Raw genomic sequence first — 18,406 nt, 5'->3', positions numbered from 1 at the left:
AAAAAGTGCAGATAATGTAAATAAAAAAATTTGAAGAATAATAATAACTTAAAATATTTAAATAAAGGTATAGTGCCCTAAATCGGAGATAGCCCTAACTCTGATTCAGTCTCGTTCTCTCTAACGATCATCCCTCCGGCAGTGGCTTCCTGGTGGGCGGCGGCGGCTGTTGCCTCTCTCACGAGCATCCACCTCAACGGCGGCGGCCGTACATTATTATCCAGTTAGCAGCAGCTCCTTTGAGACTTCCATAAATCTCTCTCTCTAAAACCTGACAGTTTGTGGACATCATGGCTAGAGTTTTGGTTCAACCGACAAATTTTCCTGGTTTGATTGGTGGAAGAAGGTGTCCGCCTTCAAAAGTATCAGGTAATGTAAGACAGGCTGTGAAAATGATGTCGACTGTCCATGCGCCTGGTTTGAGGATAAGAAGCTTCTCTGGACTTAGGGGGCTTAATTCTTTGGATGACATGTTAAGAAATGGGCAAGATTTCTATTCGAAGATGGCAATTGCAATCTCTTCCAGGGGAGGAAAGGCTAGCAGATGTGTTCCAAAAGCCATGTTTGAGCGATTCACTGAAAAGGCAATTAAGGTAATTATGCTTGCCCAGGAGGAAGCGAGGCGGCTTGGTCACAATTTTGTTGGCACTGAGCAGATCCTTTTGGGCCTTATTGGGGAAGGCACTGGTATTGCTGCTAAGGTTCTTAAATCTTTGGGAATTAATCTTAAAGATGCACGCGTGGAGGTGGAGAAGATAATTGGTCGGGGCAGTGGTTTCGTTGCTGTAGAAATTCCATTCACTCCTCGTGCAAAGCGTGTTTTGGAACTTTCTCTTGAGGAAGCTCGCCAACTTGGTAATCTTAAACATGTTTGAACTTTCTTTGGATAACACAGAATGCTTGATAAGAAAAGAACAATATTGTTTTCTCCGAAATTGTGTCTCAGAGCCCGGTGTTGAAGCACTAATAATCTTTCTCTGTAGTTTTGGATGTGGCTTGATACAATGTATATAATTTTGAAAATCATGGTGTTGATATTAGTAGTATTTTGTTATTTTTTTCAACTTAAAAAATTGATGCATTTCACCATTTCTATTCGTAGATGTTAAATTTATGCTAACTTCTTAGAAATCTAAAGGGATGTGTATCCCTGTGTATTTATGTTGGCTATAGAAATATAAGTCCATGCTCTATTATATGGACCTTATCTTATGTGTATCTTAAGTGTGCTGTACGTTGTTGTATTGATGCGAAACTTACATGATTTTCCTGCATTTTCAGGCCACAATTATATTGGATCAGAGCACTTGCTTCTGGGACTACTTCGTGAAGGGGAGGGTGTTGCAGCTCGTGTTCTTGAAAATTTAGGTGCTGATCCCTCGAACATTCGGACTCAGGCAAGAATTTCGTCCCGACAATATCAATTTAGTTTATTTGAGGCAAATATTTCAACTTTAACCTAATAATTTACAAATTGAGTGAATAGGTTATTCGAATGGTGGGTGAGAGCGCAGAGGCTGTTGGTGCTGGTGTTGGAGGAGGGACCAATGGGAACAAGATGCCTACCCTGGAAGAGTATGGGACAAACTTAACTAAGCTGGCAGAAGAGGTGCTTTGGAAATATATTTTCAGTGACACCTGACAAGGAGTTTTTTATTCTGTGGAAACACAGGTTCTAATTTCAGTTTCTTGCCTCTGTAGGGTAAACTAGATCCTGTTGTTGGTAGGCAGCCGCAAATAGAACGTGTAACCCAAATTCTCGGTCGGCGAACAAAGAATAATCCTTGCCTCATTGGTGAACCTGGTGTTGGGAAAACTGCCATTGCTGAAGGTCTGGCTCAAAGGATTGCTAATGGGGATGTTCCTGAAACGATAGAAGGGAAGAAGGTTAGAATTTGTTTTTACAATAACTGGCCGCTTTTCAGGAACTCAAGAACATATGTCCTTGTTGCTTGTTGAACAATCAATCCAACCATAATTATAATTAAGCAGTACGCTGTACCTTGTTATGCTGAAAAATCCCAGATACTCTGTAGGCTATTTATATGGCCCAACTTAAATTAAAATAGTCTTTATTTCTGCTAGTCAGCAAGCTCTGGCAATTGTTCTTTTGAGACAAATCAAGGAATTATTTTGTTTGTCAAACCTGTTCTACACCGTTGTTTGAAGTTTGACCTAGTAGGCTATTTTTCTCCATTATGTTTGTGGGGCATTTGTTATTGAAATAGTTATTTAAAATTTTCCGTTGTGCAGGTTATAACCTTGGATATGGGCCTTCTTGTAGCTGGCACAAAATATCGTGGGGAGTTTGAGGAAAGACTAAAGAAACTGATGGAGGAAATAAAACAAAGTGATGACATTATCCTTTTTATTGATGAGGTGCACACATTAATTGGCGCAGGGGCTGCAGAAGGAGCTATTGATGCAGCAAACATATTAAAGCCTGCCCTTGCAAGGGGTGAACTGCAGGTAATCTGGAGACCCTATAATTCACTATAATGAAGCCTAAAAACAACTTAAGAGGCCATGGTGGAGGAAACGCCCACCAAAGAAAGCTATTGTATGAAGACCTTCCACTCTAGTTAGTAAAAGAAAAAACTGGATAGTTATCTATAGGAGACCCTACATTCCCCAAAGAAGAGGCCAAAACAGCTTAGAGGCTGGGGCAGAGGAAACCCCAGAAAAGAAAGATATTGGATGAAAACCCTTCACTCTGGGATAGTTAAAAATAAAATGGGGGCAATGAACAATGTTTTCTTATATATATATATATATATATATATATTGTGAGAGACGCTTCAACATGAGGTTATCTAATGAACAAGATAAAAAAAACTACATATGAATTTCTGTTTCTCGTTAAAATTTTATGGTTTCTTTAAAACTGTATGAGCCACAAAAATGCTCTAATGGCGCAGTTTTAAAGATCTGTAGCTTTTCTTTTCAACCAACTAGTAGTTTTACTTTGGAGTCTAACTTGAGTAACTAAGCTTCTGTAGGCAAGGGATCACCAAAAAAACTTGTCCTTCTTTAGCACTTGAATTTTGTAAACTATAGATGCCCAAGGATGAGCTTCAATTTCTGAGGGAATAGTTTGGAGCTTCAAGTCTTAAGAACTGGAGCTATCAAGGGTTCATGTCACCATATCTTTGTTAGAACGAAAACTAGTCACCTGGATCTTGTCTCTATTTTTTTCAACCAAGTTGTATCGTAAGGAGGATTCTTCTCAATGAAGAGATATCCGTCATGACAAAAAGTAACGAAAGGTACTATAGTTGCAAAATATAGGATAACAAATGTTTATGAAGTTTTTAACCGTACTCGCTGGTATTTTTCAATCATTGTAATCCTTATAATGTTTCTAGTGTCGTTACACATCTCAATTCTTTCTTCCTGTGCTACCTAAATAAATTATCCGGTTCTCTATTTTTTACAGTGCATTGGAGCTACAACCTTGGATGAATACAGAAAGCACATTGAGAAAGACCCAGCCTTAGAGAGACGATTTCAGCCAGTCAAAGTGCCAGAGCCATCTGTGGATGAAACCATACAGATTTTGAAAGGCCTGAGAGAGCGCTATGAGATCCACCACAAACTTCGTTACACAGATGAAGCATTAGAGGCTGCTGCACAGCTGTCATACCAGTACATCAGGTATGTTATCGTTGCCTTGAAAGATAATATTTAGCTAAGTGGAAAGAAAAGCTCTGTGGTGTTTAATCTCCATTTATTTTACCTCCTAATAGACCGTTTGGTTGGATAATATTTGATAACATTGAAGTCCACGTAATTGAGTGGATTATGTAAGCATGATAGGTTATTGCCTTGACATTTTTATGTATTATGATAATATTGATGTGTAGTTGAGAGATTGCCTTGTAATATCTGTGCTTCGGAATAATTAGTTAAGATTGTAGTTAATTTTCATAATTAGTTTGTGAAAGGTGTGTTTTGATGGGTATCTGTAAATTTCAGTGATCGATTCTTGCCTGATAAGGCAATTGACTTGATTGATGAAGCAGGTTCCCGAGTTCGCCTTCGTCATGCTCAGGTCTGTTCTCATCATCCTTGCAACTCCTCCAATCCTGGTGTTTTTCTACACGACTTTGCTACATTTTTAATGTTATTTGCAGCTACCTGAGGAAGCTAAGGAGCTGGAGAAAGAGCTCAGGCAGATTACGAAGGAGAAGAATGAGGCCGTTAGGAGTCAAGATTTTGAGAAGGTAATTTTGTTCTCTTTTATTTTTCTCCCCTGTTATTTGCAATGTTTTACAGTTAAGCTTCCTGAAACTGCATGTTGGTGTTCTTTCTCTGGGTTTTTCTATGAATGATCAAGTGGTTGCAAAATTTAAATTTTAGTATTTCCATGCCATTTTGATAGTTGATTCAGCTCTAGCAAAGGAAACTTTAAGTGAATTTTTACTTTAAACAGGCTGGAGAATTGCGTGATAGAGAAATGGAACTTAAGACTAAGATCTCTGCTCTCATAGATAAAGGCAAGGAGATGAGCAAGGCGGAAAGTGAGGCAGGAGATGTAGGAGCTGTTGTGACTGAAGTTGATATTCAGCATATTGTCGCTTCCTGGACTGGCATTCCTGTCGATAAAGTATCCACTGATGAATCTGACCGCCTCCTCAAAATGGAAGAGACCCTCCATACGAGGGTCATTGGTCAAGATGAAGCAGTTAAAGCCATCAGCCGTGCCATACGCAGAGCTCGTGTTGGACTCAAGAATCCCAATCGTCCCATTGCAAGCTTTATATTTTCTGGGCCAACGGGTGTTGGTAAATCCGAGTTAGCAAAATCATTGGCTGCTTACTACTTTGGCTCTGAAGAAGCAATGATTCGTCTCGACATGAGTGAATTCATGGAAAGACATACTGTCTCCAAGCTCATTGGTTCACCCCCTGGTTATGTTGGTTACACAGAGGGTGGTCAATTAACTGAGGCCGTTCGTCGCCGTCCATACACAGTGGTTCTCTTCGATGAGATTGAAAAGGCTCATCCTGATGTGTTCAACATGATGCTTCAAATTCTGGAGGATGGAAGGTTGACAGATAGCAAGGGCAGAACTGTAGACTTCAAGAATACACTTTTGATTATGACATCAAACGTGGGAAGCAGTGTAATTGAGAAGGGAGGTCGCAGAATAGGGTTCGACCTCGACTATGACGAGAAGGACAGTAGCTATAACCGTATCAAGAGCTTGGTGACAGAGGAGCTGAAACAATACTTCAGGCCTGAGTTCTTGAATAGGTTGGACGAGATGATCGTGTTCCGTCAGCTCACAAAACTGGAGGTGAAGGAGATTTCAGATATAATGCTGAAGGAGGTGTTCAATAGGTTAAAATCCAAGGAAATCGAGCTTCAAGTGACAGAGAGATTCAGGGATAGGGTAGTCGAGGAAGGATATAACCCAAGCTACGGTGCGAGGCCATTGAGAAGGGCAATCATGAGACTTTTGGAGGACAGCATGGCTGAGAAGATGCTGGCAAGGGAGATCAAGGAGGGTGACTCTGTAATTGTGGATGTTGATTCAGATGGAAACGTGACAGTACTGAACGGCAGCAGTGGAGCTGCTACTCCTGAGGCTTTGGCGGATGCTTTGGTTTGATAAGAGATGAGAACAACAATCCATATTATTTACAAGGTACGAAATGAAACGCATGTTCATCTTATTTATTGGCTTGTTCTTGTATAGTCCGTTTCTATCTGGATGAATGTGTCAGCTGGTGTTATTGGATTTGGAAGTGCGTAGTGGAGCTTTCTAAGTTAGATTTGAGTAATGAATGCCTATTTTCCCCTACGAGGATTGGCAGGACTTTGAGAACTTTGTTGTATGAATAAAAAATTATTAATGCCTTTTACAGTTCATCCACATTGCATTTGTAACTTACTTTCTTACCTCCATTGATTAAGTTTTTTTTTTGGTCTTATAACTCATCTGCCACTGATCTTAGAGGCAGCTTGGTTTGAGCTTTGTTGTGTGTAGAACAAAAACTTTATGTCAGAGAACTTGAGGCGATCTATGAACCAAAATTGCATCAATTTTTTTTTTTTTTTTTTCCAATCAAGGCTTTTTTGAGTCTGAAAACAAACATTTGCTACGAGAGGAGCTTGACACCATGTATGAGTTTTCTTGAATTTGAAGCCAAAAGTTTACCTTGGAGAGTTACTAAAGGTTTAAGTGAAGCTTTCTCTAATATTGTTACTCGAAGTGTACAACCATAACCAAATTATCTCGACTCCATGAAAACTTATAAAGGAATACAGTATTCATGGGAATACTTTTCCTTTATTTTACTTTATTCCATCTATTTTATTGGGTAGAGTTAGATGAAAGAGTAGCAACTAGCGTCTTTTGCAACTTTTACTCTAACATTTGAGACTGTCAGTCCGGTAGGTTAAGTGAACATCTCTATTTAAAAATAGTCTTAGTTGGACACTTCAACCACGCGCTTAAATGGATGATTAAACTAACAAATTAGAAAGAAAAAGAAAACAACAATATAGCTTGAATTCAGTGATCCTGCCTCAAAGCACACAGTTTATCATTTCTAGTTTGTATTGCAGTTGAATCCTTCCCTCCTACACATCACAAATTCCTCATCTCCAACTATGCAAATTTCAACTAAGAAAGTCTCCAGAAATTCTGTTTCGAACTCCGAAATAATCATAAGGTAAAAATCTAGAAATTAACAAAAGGTTACTCAAAAGGGAATAAACAGCCAGTTAAAAAGGGCTAGATGTAATACATGAATCAGAGACTTTGTTCCTAACCGGTGTGAAGACGATATATTTACTAGCTCTGATTAACACTTCTCGAAGGATTTAAAGTTTCCTCCATATGTTGATTATACCATCTACAATTGACTTAATGCGTCCTCCCCAGGGTTTTGAATCACTTGTTGAAGGCTGAACCAGATCCATTGTCCTATTGTCAATGTTCTCCCTGGAAAATAGAAGAATTGCAGGAAGGAACATCTCAGTTATTTCATAATAAGCAGCCATGAAAACTTTGAAGTAAAACATGGAAATGGGCATGTGAAGAATCCCAAGGTGAAAAAGATCAGCAACATGATTGGCACATCTTAAGGAGTCCAAAAGGAAAAGGTGTTTGAGGAGTACCCATCTAATCCAATACGAACAACCGTACCTTTTTTTAGAAATAGTTCTCAGGTCCATGTTCATGATTCTTAGATACAAGTATTAATTATTATTCTAATTATCGGAAACTTGACGATGAATCGAGCATATAAAATACAAAAATTTGTAACTTATATGCAACAATAATTAAGTAATTATAATTCAAAACAAAATATGAATCATCAAAATATAAAGATTTCTCTTTTTACTTGTGCAGCTAAAGGGTATAGTTTAATTGCAAACCTGTCTATTTCAGGAGAACTATGAACTTGTTGCTCCTTACAATTTGGGTCTTCATGCTTCAGCTCTTCCGATGAAGAACTACTTTCAAGCTGAACATCAGAAACCGCATCTCGTTCATTTTTTACTACGTGGCTATCAGTACAAACATGTTCAGAAATGCCCGACTCTTTATTATCATTATCTGGTTTCTTATGAGAAGAAGAAATAACTTCCTCGGAGTCGTCCAAAAGATTGGTTCTCAATGGACTGCCAGAATGGTTAACCTGTGTACAATTACAAAAATCAATTAATAAACATAACACAGAAGGCCGCCTCAACCAGTGTCAACATTTATGATCGAATATAAAGAATGATACAAGTCTCTTTAAAATTGATGTTATATAGCCATGTGAGAAAGAAAGTTTATATCATTTCTAAATAATTCGGGACTAAAGTAAAATGAAAACTGTGATACTTATTTCAAAAAAGAGAATTTCTTGATATGATTAACCTCAAAAGAAAATATACTTAAAATAATTTGATCCAGTAACTCCCTTATTTCATCACTAATTCCTACAAACATATAAATTAATATATATGTGTGTGTAATTTCGTACTTCCAATGAAAGGAGTTCATAATAAATAAAAAAAAATCCAATCATTTTTTTTGATAGAGTAACATGTTCAATCATAACCTTATTTTCCATCTTTTGAAGTATATCACTTTCGTGAAAAAAACAAAAACAGGCTAGCGACGGAATTTCAACATGCAAATGACGAGATAGCATCTAGGTGTCCCATTGCAAAAAAATTTATACATGCTGTGGCACCAGTAACGAAGTGAATCCACCTATACGGTCCTAATTAGATCAAAACGTAAGCTTACAACTTTCTTAAGAGAGCCCTGTAAACTTCATATCTCCAAATTCAGTGCAAATACTTGTTTTGACAAAGATAAGACTTACAAGAGTTGCAGGCTTAACATCATCATTAGCAGACAAGATCTTCTCAGCACAAGAGGACTTTTGCCAATCGGACGATGCTTCCAAATCTTTGCCAACACTATTAGGGTTCTCTGCATCATGAACGATCATTGAATGGGAATAGTTCTTGTTGTTGAACTCAAAGCAGCAGTCAATTCAATATATTAAAAGATAACGGTGGCCTTGTGCATTAAAAAAAAGAAGAGGAAACTTCTGAGATAATGAGATGTAAACTTCACAAAAAACAAAAACAAAAACAAAAAAGTGTATATATATCTATACACATCGATCAAAGTCATAAAAATGTAATCCATTATTCAACATTATATATAAATAGAAGTATAGAAAGAAAAAATCAAGTCTCAATGATCTTTTTCTTAAATAAATATTCATAGGGTTGTTTGATAGAATCAGTAGGCCTCCAATTTAAGTTTTTTTTTTTCCTTTGGGTAAAAGAACTTGGTTTTTCATAGAGAAAAAATGTAACTTCCCAGATCCACCGCTAGCAAATATTGTCCTCTTTGGGCTTTCCCTCAAGGCTTTAAAACACATCTGCTAAGGGAAGGTTTCCACACCCTTATAAATGGTGGTTTGTTCTCCTCCCCAACCAATGTGGGACATCACAATCCACCCCCCTTCGGGACCCAGCGTCCTCGCTGGCACTCTTTCCTTCCTCCAATCGATGTGGGACCGCCCCCAAATCCACCCCCCTTTGGGGCCCAGCGTCCTTACTGGCACACCGCCTCGTGTCTACCCCCCTTTGGGGAACAGCGAGAAGGTTGGCACATCGTCCGGTGTCTGGCTCTGATACTATTGTAACATCCCAGATCCACCGCTAGCAGATATTGTCCTCTTTGGGCTTTCCTTTTCAGGCTTGCCCTCAAGGCTTTAAAACACGTCTACTAAGGGAAGGTTTCCACACCCTTATAAATGGTGGTTTGTTCTCTTCCCCAGCTAATGTGGGACATCACAAAAAATTTGAAGAATACACGAACATACAAAAAGGAAAAGCCTACGACAGTTCAGTCAAGAGCAAGAGAAATAACGCTCAACAAATAGTTACCGAAGAGTCAAGAAACAAAGGTCCGAAGAGAAATAGAGAATCCAACCAGGGACCAAACATGGATATTCAAGCTCTCACATCCTCTAAAGATTCTATTGTTTCTCTCTCCCCAAAGCCCCCACAGTACAGCACACACCCCAACCTGCCACAAAAATCACTTTTCATCACAAAAAGGCAAGTGGAGGAAAAGCTTATCTAAAAACTTCCTGCAACTTTGATGGGTGACAAAACTAAAACTGAATACTTGAAAGAAACTGCTCCACACAATACGGGCAAAATAACAGCTTCACATGATATGCTCTAGGTCCTCAACTCCCTTCTTGCAAAAATACAACAAAGTAGCCCAACCACTAAAGACCTGATGTTAACTCTTCCATGCAACCCTTGCCACAAGAAGAACTGAAAAGAATAGAACCCCCACTAAGGATGGGTTGGATAATCATTGGAAGAAGAACTACAAAGAAAATCTTTTGAAGGACACAAGTTCAAAAGGCAAGAATCTCTACCCCAGGTTTAAAGCGAAAAGAGGAGAAGCACGAAAGTAGAGTTGAGAAGTCTGATGCTTCCTTATTGGTCAATGAACAACGAGCACACAAGGAAGGAGACGATGATAAGTCTGACTGACCAAGGATTGAAACAACTGAGTGGTTCCTCAGAGAAGATAAGGGATATAAACAAGGTACAAGGAGTAGCAAGGGTCGATCCCCCAACCACTTGTCCTCCCAACAATAGGTATCCACCCGTCCTCAAAATCATTATTAAGAAATTAAGAAAGCAAAGGAATATTTGCTACCATCACTTTCCACAGGTTTTTGAAAGTGTCTTTTAAACCCACACCAATCCACTCAAAGAGGTGGGACTCGTGTTTCTTAACAATAACCTTCTGCCATAAGATATCGACTTCATGATAGAATTGCCACAACCATTTAGCTAGCAAGCTAGTGTTTCTCATTCTCACATTACCAATACCTGAACCCCCTTAAGTCCAAGGGCCTAGAAACCACCTCCCAATGCACCAGGTGCAACCCTTCCCTTCTTCTAGCTCCTCTCATAAGAAATCTCTCCTAAGCTTCTCCATCTCCTTTCCAATCGAACTTGGAACTCTAAGGAGAGATAAAGTAGAAATACCAATTGAATAAGAGAGTGATCCTTTTGCTCATCTTCCCTATGATATCCCACATTGAACAGAGAAGAGAACGGACCACCCTTTATAAGGGTGTGGAAACTTAGGAGAGATTTCTTATAGGGAAACATCTTCCCTATCAGACGCGTTTTAAAAATCTTGAGGGGAAGCCTGAAAGGGAAAGCCCAAGAGAAAAATATCTACTAGCGGTGGGCCTGGGCTGTTAAAAATGGTATCAGAGCCAGACACCGGGCGATGTGCCAGCGAGGAGGCTATTCCCCGAAAGGGGTAGACACGAAGTGGTGTGCCAGAAAGGACGTTGGGCGCTGAAGGGGGGTGGATTGTGATATCCCACATTGGTTGGAGAGGGTAACGAAACACCCTTTATAAGGGTGTGGAAACCTTTCCCTAGCAGACGTGTTTTAAAAACCTTGAGGGGAAGCCCGTAAGGGAAAGCCCAAAGAGGACAATATCTGCTAGCGGTGAGCATGGGCCGTTACATTCCCAATGACAGGGTCCCAAAAGAAATAACCACCGGGGGAGTGGCCTATGGGAAAATCTAAGTAGGATGAAAGGAAAACCCCAACATCAAAACCCACAAAGCCAGATCACCTCTCGAACTTGAAAGAGTTACAATTAATGCCCAAAATTTGTCATTTACCTCCATTAATCTTAAGGCTCGAGATAATCACAAAAAGCCCGAATATAATTGAGCTTGAGAAAGGAATCCTTTTTACCATAGCAAAAGAAGACTATCAACAGAGAACTAGAGATGAGAGGTGAACCTTGTCCTTTCCAACTTGAAAGCTTAACAATATTACCTTCCACCCCTTTTAAGATCATCCTTCTCAAAATGTCAACCACCAAAAGAAATATAAACAGAGATAGGGTGTCACCTTGTCTAATTCCTCTAGAGGCACAAGTTCTACCCCTTGGATTCCCAGTTGACATTCCTGAGGCAAGTCCCTATCCAAGCTCTCCATTTGGAACAAAATCCCTTCTTCGTCATTATCTTGTCTTCAAACTCCCACAAGCTTCAAAAAGTGATGCAAATTTCCGTAGCACTGAGGAAGGAGGAATAGGAATCTCATTTTCACATTCTTGAAATAATGATATTAGATATTCAGCAAAATATTCTTCAACCACTCTCATGCCCTCCAAAGATTTTGTTGTTTCTCTTGCCCTAGATCTAATCCAAGGTGTTATTTCTTCCATGTAAAACCTACCACATGAAGAACTTCACCTTCTAGGAAATTTTCACCTTCCAACCTGAGGAGAAAATAGAATCACCCACCGAGGAGGTCTTGGAAAAGCACTGGAAGAATGAGCTATGAGAAAAACCTTTGGATGGACAAGGAGTCCAAAGGTAGACATTCTCCCTCCTGGACTTAAAGAGAAAAGAGGAAAGCGAGGATAAAATAGCCAAGACATCCGATGTTTGCCTATGGCAATGGATGCCAGAGACACAAGGAAGGAGAAGCTGGCAAATTTACCTAATTAAGGATTGATACTACCGAATGGTTCCTGAAAAAGGTCAGTGGTATAAGCAAAGGTATAAGGAGCAGATGAGTCTATCCCCAACCACTTGTCCTCCAAAAACAAGTATCTTGTTCATTCCCCACCACATTATGAATTAACTGAGAAAGAAAAGGAGGATCCGTCGCAATTGTTTTCCACAGGTTTCTGGAAATGGCTTTTAACTCCCCACTAGTCAATTCAATGGGATGGGGCTCGTACTTGCTAACAATAACCTTGTGCCACAACGTATTGGGTTCAAAACAACATCACCATAACTATTTAGCCAACAAGACTGTGTGTCTCGTCCTAACATTACCAATGCCTAAACTCTCCTGGTCCAAAGGCCCAGAGACCACCTCCCATCTCATCTCACCAGATGTGAAACCTTTCCCTATCCACCCCCTCCCATAAGAAATCTCTCATGAGTTTCGCCATCTCTTTTTCAATCGAACTCAAGACTCTAAAATGAGACAAAAAAGTAAATAGAATGTGGTAAGCTGATGGAGGCGTGCATCTCTCGTGATCTAAAGAAGGCAAGAAACAAAAAGCCAAAAAAGAAAAGGAGATTCTCACTCTTAGAGACTAAAACCCTTCTAAAAAACAAGAATACTTCTGGTAAAATTTACATCTTTAGCTAAACTTCCATTACCTTTGATTTCTGTTTCTCGAAACGACTTTTTACTTTCCCTCATTAAGGACGTCATTGTAGATTCATTTTGAAGCTCCTGAAGGATTTTCCTAATAGTATAAAATGAGCCACCTACTTGTTTCTTAGTGTCTGATACCGAAGGGAATTTCCCAGTATTTGATGCCTTGTACCTGCAGAAGGAATAATCAAGTATTGAACCACCAAAATTCAATTACCAAGAAAGTATTAGATGCAATTAAAAAACTTGCTCACCTGCAGACAACAAAAAGAGTAACCGAACAGAAATTACATTATTTCTTCAAATTGACGGGCAAAAAGAAGCTTGCAACTGAGGATGCATTAAAACATTCAAAAGCTATCGAATTACTCCCATGTGATCAGTGAGCAAAGTACAATATGGAAAGATGGAACATTCTGTGATCAGGTTAAAAGAAAATGATATTGAAAAGAAAACGGAAATCAATTAACATAAACAAATAAGCAGGAAAAAGTTTCATTTATTAGTTATTTTTCTCAGGTTGCATTATGAGTATGAGCAATGAATATCTTTCTAGGAACACATGTCAATTCCTTGAGGTAAACAGTAGTAGTAAATGTAATACACAGTCTTCTTAATGGTCATGATAGATGCTCTTATTGTTAAAACTAAAGAGAAAAAGAGTGAATTTCAAATGAGGAGAAAACAAGAAAATACTTGTCTACAAAAGATTCGACCATTGCTCGCCGATCTTGTTTAGAGACTTTTTTACGACCCTTCTCGGGACGGGGTACATCTGAAGCAACAGACGCAGCATATGATCTTCCAAGCCACCATGCATTTGGGGTAGGTACAAAATTGTCGACCTCTTTCCGAGTGAACGCTGCAAAACGATGAAGATTAATCAAGCCCTAATAGACAATGAACTAAAAACCGAATAATTCCATTCAAATCAAAGCCGGAAATTGAAATAGCTTCAGTCATCAAAGAGGGAGAGGGAGAGAGGGTTTATACCCGATTTTAAGCCGGAAATAGAGTGCTCGAAAGAACAGTTGGAGTGGAGTCCTCTTCCAGCAAGAAGCTTAAGCCTCATTTTCACCATAGATTGTGGTTCCTCAGTCCATCGGAATAGGAAGAAGAAGCAGAGGGGAGTGGAGCAGGGAAGAAGGCCCTCAGGGTTTTAGGGTACTCTTCCGCTTTTGAACGTTTGTTTGGCCCTTTATTTTTTATTTTTTATTTTTTTTAACCAAATAATAAAAGTAAAATATCAAAACATTTATTTATTTCTTGAATATTTAATTAAAATTTGTAATTTAATATCAATATATATTTTATAAAATTAACTTTGTTATAAATTATTTTTAATAACATAAAAAGTAATTATTAAATTAAATTAAAAATAAAATAAATGTGTGTATATATATAATTATATCGGAAATAAAAATGATAACAAATTCTTTTTATTTTTATCACTTCTTCATTTCTTATTCTTCTTCTCTTCTTCTTATATATTACATTTTTATTTTTATTTAGCTTTTGTATAATTAATTCTTTTATTGGACTCTGGAAAATGTTTATATAATTTTATTAACTTTAATTTTTTTTAAAGATATTATTAGGATTGATTGTTATGTAAGCTCAAAAACTTAAAATTTAAAAAATATTATTCATAATATATTTATAAATTAATGAAATTAAAATAAATTTTAATTAGTTAAATTATTTTATAATTTAACATAGTTAAAATTTAAAGAATATTATTCACGTGAAATTCAAATAAATTTTAGAATAAAATAACTAAATGCAATAAACACGTTAAAAGGAAAAATAGGAACGAAATAGAAATATTATTTATTATTACGAAAATTGCTTCACCTAGCTCAAATTAATTTAAATTAGCTAAAAAGTGATTAATTTAAATTGTAAAAAATGTCTCCCAAAGAGTCAAAAGTGGTAGAAAAGAGTTTAAAGCTATCATACCTGAGCCAAGATCAGCTGCCCTCAAAAGGGTTCAAAAATATCAAATCTGAGTCGAATCAATCGAGAGACAGAGCTGAAGCCATCAGAACATGTATTCTCTTACTGGCTCTGAATCGCCAAGGTGGGATGAAAAGATCAACTGCCCTCGAAAGAGTTTAAAAATATCAAACTCGAGTCGAATTAGTCGAGAGACAGAACTAAAGCGGTCAGGACATGAATTGTTATGACCTAGTGTAAGCCAAAGAACCTCCCTTTTTATATTAGAGTCCATCTCTCCACTTTTTGGTTACATTTGCATTCTCCATCAAGTACTTCATCTCTTGATAATATTTAACATCTTTTTATCCCTATCTCAAACTTGTAATTTAGTTTTAAAACCTCTGATAATATTTTGGAACGTGTCTCTTTCTCATGACTTCTTTAAATTCTTTAGAAGTTTCTATATAATCCTCCTCCTTTCTTCTTCTTCATGATTTCAGACGTTGATATCATTCACCATGTTAAGAATGAGAAATAGAAATAGAATTGGAATCTAAGATGTGTATTCCCATTGATATTCATAAGTTGTAAATAGGATACAAGCTAGCAACTAATACCTATCAGTAAGCAAAATATAAACTAATTAAATATCGAGAATAAAATAAAATATACTATAAATCAAATCATAAAGAAAGAATATTAAGATATAATATCTAAAATATATTCCATAAATAATATATATTCCATAAATAATATATATTCCAAATATTATATCTCAATACTCTCTCTTAAGTTGGAGAGGGTATGTCAATCACACCCAACTTGTCTTTTCAAAAAATCAAATTGATGTCTTCCCAATTGCATTTTAGTCGAAACATAACACGGTTTGATAATTCTAGTTTGTAATTTTTCTCGAACTATATGACAATTTATTTCAATGTGTTTCGTACGTTCGTGAAAAACTTGGCTGCTATGTGTAATGCTGCTTGATTATCACAGTACAATAATGTTGGTTCAGACAGTGGAACTTTCAAGTCTTGGAGAATGTATCTTAATCAAGTTAACTCTAAACAAGTATTTGTCATAGCTCGAAAGTCGGCTTCTGCTGATGATCTGGACACATTGGTTTGTCTTTTAGACTTCCAAGAAATAATTGAATTTCCAAGAAAAAATGCAGAGCCCAGAAATAGACCGTCTGGAAGTTCGACAACCACCCCAATCTGAATTGCAATATGCTTGTAATCTTAAGTTATTTTCAGATGGTAGTAGAAGTCCTTGACCAGGAGTACCTTTGATGTATCTTAGAACTCGAACAGCTGCCTCCCAATGTGGTTTTCTTGGTTCAGGCATAAATTGACTAAGCATACGAACTGAATACACTATGTCAAGCCTAGTAATAGTTAAATATATTAATCTGCCAACCAACCGTCTGTATTTACTTGATCATTCAACTTTTCTCCTTCGGTTAAAGAAAGTTTCAGATTTTACTCCATAGGAAATTTTTCTGGACGTGCTCCTGTAAGATCTATGTCTTGAAGAATAGAGCATACTTCCTTTGAGACCTAAAGATTCCTTGTCTAGACCTAGAAAATTCAATACCTTGGAAATATTTCAAATTCCTTGAATCTTTGATAAAAAGTTTCTTGAGTAAACTAGTTTTGAGATGTTAAATTTCTTTGAGATCATTGCCTGTCAACATAATATCATCAACATAGATAAGAGTTGCAGTGAAAGAAGTACATTTACTCTTAGTAAATAAAGAGTAATCTGATTTGGATTGAGTGTAGTCTGCATTTTGTATAGTGGTACAGAATATGGAGAACCAATTGCGAGAAGCCTGTTTTAAACCATAAAGAGATTTATGGAGCTGACATATTGTATTCTCCCCTCGTCTAGATTACCATGGAGAAAGACATTTTAAACATTCAACTGATGAGTGAACCATTTTCGAGTAGTGACAATAGTGAGTACGCAACGAAGTGTAATAAGTTTCGCTGTAATCAACGCCTTCAACCTGAGTGTATCCCTTTGCTACCAGTCGAGCTTTATAACGTTCAACATAACCATCAGAGATGTGTTTAATCTTGTACACCCAATGACAGCCAATAGCTTTATGGCCAGGTGGTAGAGGAACGAGAGACCAAGTATGATTACGTTCCAAAGCTGCAATTTCGTCATTCATAGCATGCTGCCATAATGGGTCGCCAACTGCCTCATCATAGGTTTTAGGTTCTGTCTGGGCTGTAATAAGAGCTAGAAAAGCACGTTGAGTAGGAGAAAAACGAGAGAATGAAAGGTAATGATGAAGGGGATACCTGGTGCCAGTGTTGGGACTTGAGCTAGAGTTTAAATGATTGGCTCCAGAAGACATCTCATAATCATTATAACAAGCTGGAGGTTGTTTGGTACGAGTAGAACGTCGGAGTAGAACTGATGTATCAGGTGGGATAAGATTAGATTTAGTGGGTGAATCTAATGAATCTGAAACTGATGAATTTAGAGAAGGAATAGAAGGCGGAGGAGACGACGAAGGAATAGAAGGAATAGAAGGGGGAGGACTAGAATGGATGTTTGAGTAAGATGGATCATTAAGTGGTAAAATGGGAGTTGAAAGAGGTAATGTCAAAGTTTGAGAAGCTCATGAAAAAGAAAAATCATATTCACAAAATTTAACATCATGACTGATAAAGATTTTTTTAGATTGCATGTCATACAACTTGTAACTTTTGTGACCACAAGGATATCCTATGAAAACACAAGGATTTGCCCGATGTTCAAATTTTTGCTTAGGATGAATTACAGTTGCATAACACTTACAACNTATATCTGAAAAATTGTTGGAGCATTCTTTTGTGAAAATTGATCGTGAAGATCAATCCACACTTAATGAGCTGCCTTAGCATGAATAATACCCTCAGCGATATCTGCTTCAACTGAATGAGTTAACCAAGATTTTATCATACTGTTGCACTGATTCCAGAGTTCAAATTCGGTTGAATTTGCTTCTTAATGGTTCTTCAATTGTGTCNGGAGTATAGACACAAGTGCGCTGAAATTCAATGCCATAAGAAGTAAAAAATGGTTACAAAGATAGGAACTCAGTCCCATTGTCTGATCTAATTATCTTGATAGTAGTATGAAATTAAGTTTGAACGAATTTAACAAAGTTTACTAACAAATGACGTACTTCTGATTTGTGTTGCATAAGAAAAATCCAAGTACATCGAGTAAAATCATCAACAACAGTGAGAAAAAAACACAAACCATAATAGGTTGGAATTTTATATGGTCCCCAAACATTACAATGTAACAAATCAAAGGTAGAATGAGTTGTTATTGAACTTCTTGGGAAAGACAACCTAGTTTGTTTTGCTAATGGGCAAATAGTACACTAATGAGAAAGAGTAGCATTATTAAGATGCAATTGATCCGCTAGAAATTTAAAACGAGAAGAAGAAGGATGACCTAGGCGTAAATGCCACAAATTAGATGACTGAGATACTTGATTTGCTGAATATTTGATTGGAGATGACGAAATATGATAGAGACCTCCGAATAGTTTACCCGAGCCAATCTCTTCCCCGTAGCCAAGTCCTACATAACACAAGAATCAGGATAGAATGTGACATAACATTTAAGTCATTGGTAAGTTTGCTGATGGACATTAGGGAAGGCACACATAAAACATTGTTTAATCTAAGGTTAGGATTAAAGGAGACATTGCCAGTATGTGACACATGTGTTATCCCTCCATTAAGCAAATTTA

General features: G+C 37.4%; 2 protein-coding genes across 2 annotated transcripts; one reads left to right on the top strand and one right to left on the bottom strand.

Annotated features, from left to right (window-relative positions):
• Positions 1-68: 68 nt before the first annotated feature.
• Positions 69-5,878, top strand: LOC111782757 (ATP-dependent Clp protease ATP-binding subunit ClpA homolog CD4B, chloroplastic-like). Its single transcript, XM_023663558.1, has 9 exons — positions 69-855; positions 1,282-1,397; positions 1,487-1,609; positions 1,702-1,887; positions 2,254-2,469; positions 3,437-3,654; positions 3,976-4,051; positions 4,134-4,223; positions 4,433-5,878. Exons 1-9 carry the CDS (start codon positions 291-293, stop codon positions 5,612-5,614), a joined length of 2,772 nt encoding a protein of 923 aa, XP_023519326.1. The 5' UTR covers positions 69-290; the 3' UTR covers positions 5,615-5,878.
• Positions 5,879-6,510: 632 nt separating this feature from the next.
• LOC111783410 lies at positions 6,511-13,884 on the bottom strand. The gene is made up of 6 exons (XM_023664334.1): positions 13,696-13,884; positions 13,399-13,564; positions 12,705-12,874; positions 8,334-8,443; positions 7,390-7,652; positions 6,511-6,952 (listed from the first exon to the last, which is right to left on the bottom strand). The coding sequence occupies exons 1-6, from the start codon at positions 13,781-13,783 to the stop codon at positions 6,832-6,834; spliced, it is 918 nt and encodes a 305-aa protein (XP_023520102.1). The 5' UTR covers positions 13,784-13,884; the 3' UTR covers positions 6,511-6,831.
• Positions 13,885-18,406: the final 4,522 nt, after the last annotated feature.

Source organism: Cucurbita pepo, chromosome LG20 (assembly GCF_002806865.2).
Source record: "Cucurbita pepo subsp. pepo cultivar mu-cu-16 chromosome LG20, ASM280686v2, whole genome shotgun sequence".
Lineage (NCBI taxonomy): Eukaryota > Viridiplantae > Streptophyta > Magnoliopsida > Cucurbitales > Cucurbitaceae > Cucurbita > Cucurbita pepo.
This window is presented reverse-complemented; position numbering and strand designations above follow the sequence as displayed.

Excerpts from the sequence above, each read along its gene's own strand:
- LOC111782757 (XM_023663558.1), top strand. The coding sequence starts at position 291 with ATGGCTAGAGTTTTGGTTCAACCGACAAATTTTCCTGGTTTGATTGGT. Across the intron at positions 1,398-1,486 it reads CCTCGAACATTCGGACTCAG|GTTATTCGAATGGTGGGTGA; the intron begins GCAAGAATTTCG and ends TTGAGTGAATAG. Across the intron at positions 2,470-3,436 it reads TTGCAAGGGGTGAACTGCAG|TGCATTGGAGCTACAACCTT; the intron begins GTAATCTGGAGA and ends TATTTTTTACAG.
- LOC111783410 (XM_023664334.1), bottom strand. The coding sequence starts at position 13,783 with ATGGTGAAAATGAGGCTTAAGCTTCTTGCTGGAAGAGGACTCCACTCC. Across the intron at positions 12,875-13,398 it reads GTCGAATCTTTTGTAGACAA|GTACAAGGCATCAAATACTG; the intron begins GTATTTTCTTGT and ends TTCCTTCTGCAG. Across the intron at positions 8,444-12,704 it reads TCGAGAAACAGAAATCAAAG|AGAACCCTAATAGTGTTGGC; the intron begins GTAATGGAAGTT and ends TTCATGATGCAG.